Source organism: Austrofundulus limnaeus, unplaced genomic scaffold, assembly GCF_001266775.1.
Source record: "Austrofundulus limnaeus strain Quisiro unplaced genomic scaffold, Austrofundulus_limnaeus-1.0 Scaffold83, whole genome shotgun sequence".
Classification (NCBI taxonomy): Eukaryota; Metazoa; Chordata; class Actinopteri; order Cyprinodontiformes; family Rivulidae; genus Austrofundulus; species Austrofundulus limnaeus.
In genome coordinates, this window is record NW_013952485.1 from 755,662 (window position 1) to 761,733 (window position 6,072).

The 6,072-nt window shown below is 38.3% G+C and overlaps 1 protein-coding gene across 1 annotated transcript; it reads left to right on the plus strand.

The window, feature by feature from the left end:
• The first annotated feature begins 1,430 nt into the window (after positions 1-1,430).
• Positions 1,431-5,710, plus strand: LOC106519820 (rhodopsin kinase). The gene is made up of 7 exons (XM_014011644.1): positions 1,431-2,802; positions 3,315-3,442; positions 3,942-4,099; positions 4,174-4,257; positions 4,335-4,459; positions 4,550-4,751; positions 4,835-5,710. The coding sequence occupies exons 1-7, from the start codon at positions 2,104-2,106 to the stop codon at positions 5,122-5,124; spliced, it is 1,686 nt and encodes a 561-aa protein (XP_013867098.1). The 5' UTR covers positions 1,431-2,103; the 3' UTR covers positions 5,125-5,710.
• Positions 5,711-6,072: the final 362 nt, after the last annotated feature.

The following is a 6,072-nucleotide window of genomic DNA, read 5'->3' on the forward strand; positions in this document are numbered from 1 at the left end:
TTATCAGTACATTACAGAAAACAATGAACTTTATCACAATATGCTATTTTATTTAGAAGGACCTCTCTTTGTAAATAATATAAGATAAAGGAAATGTTGCAACCAGAAAGGATGTACTGCATTAAACCATATTGGCTAATTCCAACACGTTTCACTACCAATGAACATCTATGAGCTACAAGTTTGTATAAGTATACTGTAAATGATGAGTGTTCTGATGGTACTTTAAATTTATTACAAAAACAAAAAAACTGAACAAGGTCTATTTACCAGCTGTTTGCTGTAGGTTTTGTATTACCTGAGTGATCCACCAATGCTCAACACCTTCGCAGCCAACAATGTACATTTTTCTTATTTGGAGGTCTAATCTTAAGAATTAACAAGAAACAGTGATGTTTCTGAGACTAGGATTTCAGTCTTTTTGGCAATGATGAAGAAAGATGGAAATGGTCAGCGTKGCCCAATTTTTAAAACAATAGTTTTGTCAGTATTAAACTTGAAAAGAATATTTTTCACCTCTTTGGGGTTTGTKATGTTACATTTTGTTTTAGAACTGCAATGGAGTGATCAGCCGCTGTAAGGTGGGAACGAGTTAGTAAAATTATTTTTAAAATTCAGAATTGAAGTTTGAACAGATTTCTGAAGTGACCAGCTTCTTGTATRAAATCTCAACAGCTCGATTCAGGGAGAGTTCCACTGTATATCAGCATAAAAATGTATTTTGGATGGATTTGATACCTGTTTTCTCATTTATAAAACTGGAAAATAAAATGGAAACTTAAATAGTTATTTAGGGGGAAACCTGTGGTTATTATGACTGATTGTATTTTTTAAGTGACAATTCTGTGACTTTCCTAATCAGCTCAGAACCATTTTACCAAATCCTTATTRAACTAAGTATTTTGTATTTATGGGCAACAGTTCTGTAGAATTAATCAGTTAAGGCTGCACAATCTTAGGAATACCTGTGATGTGTGATACCAGGACTTGTGATTAATGAACAAATAAGTATGCAGTGTGGATGCCTTTCTGCTCTGGGTTCAGACCAAAAAACAACTAATGCATCCTATCCATTACAACATGACAGGTTTATATTTTAAATGTGAAACTAGACACAGCTGCTGTAGTAGCAGTGAAACAACAAATTGCATGAATAGTTTAATGATTTTAATGCGTTGCCTCCATTAAAATTTTTTTGATGCTTTAAATACTGCAAAACGCCCCTTTCTAGCAGATCTTTTACAATAAATGATRAAAACATCTGAAAATAAGTTAAAGAATTTTAAACCAAAGTTAACAAACCTAAATCTAACTTCAAATTCTCTCATTGCAGTTGTCCAGCAACGTTTTCTCCACTCAAGTGATTATGGTTTGATGTGGTATCTCAAGTCCATTTGGTTGATCAGACTGATGCTTACAAAACACAAATGCATCATTTGAGACAATCATTTATTGCAGGTTATGCAGTTTTTTTGTGCCTCCTGCACAGGCTGTTATCACAATGAMGATAAATTAGCATTATATTGTGCAGTCCTCAAATCCACTAATAAAGACTCTTTAAAAAGAGGTGCAGTATTTATTTTGACCAWCCCCCATGTGTCAGGTTTTAAATCAGTACAAAATTTGTTTCATCGTTTTCCTTGAACTGYGGTGTAACATTCTAGATTGTTCTTAGATCATATATCTTTTTAAAATGATTTTTAAACACTTATTTTGCTTAACTGCTGGGTGACTTGATAGTAACACTCCAGGATATGAGACTGTACTGCTCGCACACTTTGTCTGGGGCATCTGGGTGTTAATGGATTACTGAAAGGTGTTGACTCAGGTATGTGTGTGCCTAGCTTTGTGTGTGTGTGTGTTTGTGTGTGTGTGTGAGGGTGGTATGATCCGCAAAGTATGCTCCACTCTGGTTCTGACACCAGTCTTAAGTTTCAGTGTGTCTTCTCTGCTCTCCATATCACTCCTATGTGATTTCTGCTTTGTTTCCTCACTCTTGCTTTCTCCTTTTCAACCCCTGCACACCAGTTTGCATCATTTATCATCCTCAGCTCTCCTTTCTTTGCAATGTTTTTCCTCTCTTAACATTAACCCACCCTCAGCATGGATATCGGAGGACTGACCACTGTGGTTGCAAACTCTGCGTACATCAACGCCCGTGGAAGCATTGATGGCTCCAATGCTGCAGCAGCTCGGGATAAGAAGTACCAATCTCGACTCAAACTGCCCCATATCACTGTCTGTGAGGGCCTGAGGGACACTCTGGATTTGGCCTTTGACTCTGTCTGCGTGCAACAGCCGATTGGCAAACGACTATTTAGGGAGTTTTTGGAGGCAAATCAGGACTATCATGGTGCTTGTCGTTTGTGGAAAGACATTGAGGACTATGATCTGGCAGAGGACTCTGAACAAGGAAAGAAAGCCTCCAAGATTGTTCAGCGGTACATGGACCCATCTGCCAAACACTTCTGCCCTTACCTACCTGAGGACATCATAGCCAAGGTGAAGGAAAGTCTGGAGTCTGTGGGGGATGATTTGTTTGCTGCAGCGTTGAAAAAAACGCTGGACTACCTTCGAGAGGCCCCATATGTTTTCTTTCTGGAGAGCATGTACCTGAAGAGGTTCCTGCAGTGGAAGTGGCTGGAGATGCAGCCCATGGATGCAGACTGGTTCCTGGACTTCCGTGTGCTTGGTAAAGGTGGGTTTGGGGAGGTGTCAGCCTGTCAGATGAAAGCCACTGGAAAACTTTACGCCTGTAAGAAACTCAACAAGAAGAGGCTGAAGAAGAGGAAAGGCTATGAGGTAAATATGATGCTTCTTCAAACTTCTCAGACAAATATCAAAAATTGTGCTTTAAACGTCACTTTTAACTTAGAACAATCAGTAAATATATTGAACCGCAACATATATATGGGTTTCAGCCCATTATTATTATTATTATTATTATTCCATAATGTTTTGAACACTGAAGATATTTTGCAAGTTTTATGCATTAGAGAAAGTGCTCTGAGCTGTTCAGGTTGGTAATCATCTTTGTCCCTGCCTTTGTCTTGTTTGGCTTTAGCCCTGCAGACTTAAACACTGAGAMGGGGATAGAGCGATTACTGGGAGCTTTGCTGAAAAGCTCCTCTGAAGGGAACTCCTTGGCACAGTTGTATCTTGCCCTTGTATTGTCCATGGTCACTTTTTCACTTTTCCAGAATGGCTGGACTTGAGCCCGCTAACCCTTGTTGACAAGAATCTCATTTAGCTTCCTTTTCTCAATGTCCTTAATGTCAATTTGAAATGGGTTATTCCTCTTCCTTTTTTTGCAGGGGGCCATGGTAGAGAAGAGGATTCTTGAGAAGGTCCATAGTCGCTTCATTGTCTCATTGGCATATGCTTTCCAGACAAAGGAAGAGCTTTGTTTGGTCATGACCATCATGAATGGAGGGGACCTCAAGTAATTTTTAAACTTTGTTTCTTCAACTATAATCTTTAAATCTAAACAGAACGTGTTGTATTGCTCTTACTYGTCAATGTACACTGAAATTACATTTTAAGTGAACTGTGACTCCTGCTGAGAGTAAATTTGCATATAAATGATGCAAAGACATGATTCTTACTTGCATGTGATGGAGAAAGCTTGTGATAGTTTATTCAGAAACATGCATGGGAGAAAGCACAAGTTTAAGGTCAATTTAAGCAACTTTGACTGCCAAGGAATKTGTGGCATGCATTAATTTTCTTTCATGTTTTAACACTTGTGTTCTGAGAGAACACCCACCAATTATAGTCAGAAAAAAAGTAGACTTTAGCMTTAAAAATTCAGTTTAAATATATAACACACTGATGGCTAATGTCATTTGGCTCCTATTTAATAGATGAAATGAGTAGACATTCGATCATCTCTACTCATGAGGGCGCCAAAAGCTCACCTGTGCTCTGTTCTGTTTCTACAGGTATCATATTTACCTGGTGGATGAAAACAACCCGGGGTTTGAGGAGTCCAGAGCCTGTTTTTACATTGCTCAGATCATCCAAGGCTTAGAGCATCTTCACCAGAAAAGAATCATCTACCGTGATCTCAAGCCAGAAAACGTGCTGCTGGATAACGATGGTATTTGTTTCGATTAAACCTAATTGTTTTGTGAATCTGTTTGTGATAACTGACCAGGATTTTTTTTTAAACAGGCAATGTTCGAATATCTGATTTGGGTTTAGCTGTGGAGCTAAAAGAAGGCAAAACAATGACCAAAGGCTATGCTGGAACACCAGGTAAAGACCAATGAGGAGTTTTAAGGTTTGTTCACCGATTGAGGTTTTTGGTAAYGCATTGATTTGGATTCTTGCAGGGTACATGGCTCCAGAGATGCTGAAAGGAGATAAATACGACTCTTCAGTGGACTACTTCACCTTRGGGGTGACTTTGTATGAGTTCATCGCTGCCAAGAATCCTTTTAGAAACAGAGGGGAGAAGGTTAGTCCTTGAACAAGWATTCACGCAGAGAAAACGGCAGAGTTCCTGAAACAGATGAGCTGATGGGAAGTTGTTTGGCTTCTCGCACAGGTTGAACGTGAAGAGATGAAGGAGCGCATGTTGACCCGCGTGGTGACCTATCCGGATAACTTCAGCGAGCACGCCAAGTCGCTGTGTGACGGGCTACTGGCCAAAGACGTGGATAAGAGGATGGGTTTCAAAAACGAATGCTGTGATGAAATCAGAGCGCATCCGTTTTTCAASAGYATTAACTGGAGAAAACTGAATGCAGGTACAATCTATTTTCTTATTGTTAGCATCACTGCTTGAATATGAGACAATATGAGTTTATCTTCACATTTCTTCCCTCTTTAGGTATTCTACCTCCTCCTTTTGTCCCTGACCCTAAAGTGGTTTATGCTAAAAGTCTGGATGACGTTGGGGCTTTCTCCTCGGTGAGGGGCGTAGCCCTGGAGGATTCCGATAAAACCTTTTTTGATGAGTTCTCCACTGGTAACATCCCAATCCCTTGGCAAGAGGAGATGATTGAGATGGGCATTTATGGTGAGCTCACACTTTGGGGCCCCGAAGGCACCATTCCAAACGATCTCCGCAGGGAGTCCATCCTAGAGCAGCCCAAGTCCTCAACGTGCTGTATATCATAACAACACAGAAATTTGAATCACTTGTAATCCCTTAGAATATGCATTTTATAAAACTCAAATCCTCGGGAAGGACACGAGTCTCCTCTGAACTTTCTGATTGCAGAATGAAACAGTTTGAGACTTTTTAAGGACAAGAAAAAGAAGAAAAATAAATATGGATTTCAGAACAGTCTTAGCTGTTAAAAATGACAATTTATACATTTTTTTCCCCGTCTTCAGTTTGCTCAGCCACCTCTTCCTAACAGAGCTTTATAGTATCTGGTGCAGTCACTGAATTGCTTACAGTATTTGTCTCCGCTCTTTTCAATGGATAGTATTTTTTTTTCAACAAAATAAAAAGCTAAAAACTATCATGGGCTAAGACCAACAAATCCAATGTTTCAAGCTTGTAGAGAAACAATTTTAAGGGTTATTTGATTGATGACTTCTGACTCTTTTTTTGAATTCTGTATTTGAGATGAGGCAAATAAAAACAAGAGACTGGTGTTACAGCAATTTATTTCTAGAAAAAAATGTAACAAATRTATCAAAAGTAACAAATATTTGGAATTGCCATGTCAAATAAAGTAGCTTATTCTTATAACAATTTGTGTCAGGAACTTTTTCTGTTAAACAATGTTCAAAGTACTGTTAAGGAATGCCATGCAAACACTCATCACAGCTAGAAGTTAAATGTCTTTAGATGCCAGAGACCTGTTTTACAAAATGGAAGTGAAAATGTAATTCTTATCTTGGTTCTTAGTCAAGTTTATAAACTTACAAACACAAAAACAGCAAATGTACAATCATGGGAAAAGTGTGCATTCTCTTTCAGTTTTATGGTTTTACATAATAAGAAATAAATATTTAGGTTTTTATCAGGTTCTCTGATTATTCAAACCTACCTTTAAGTTTACAAAAACTCAGATCCACTGTTTCATTTTATATTTAATATATACTGTGTATATA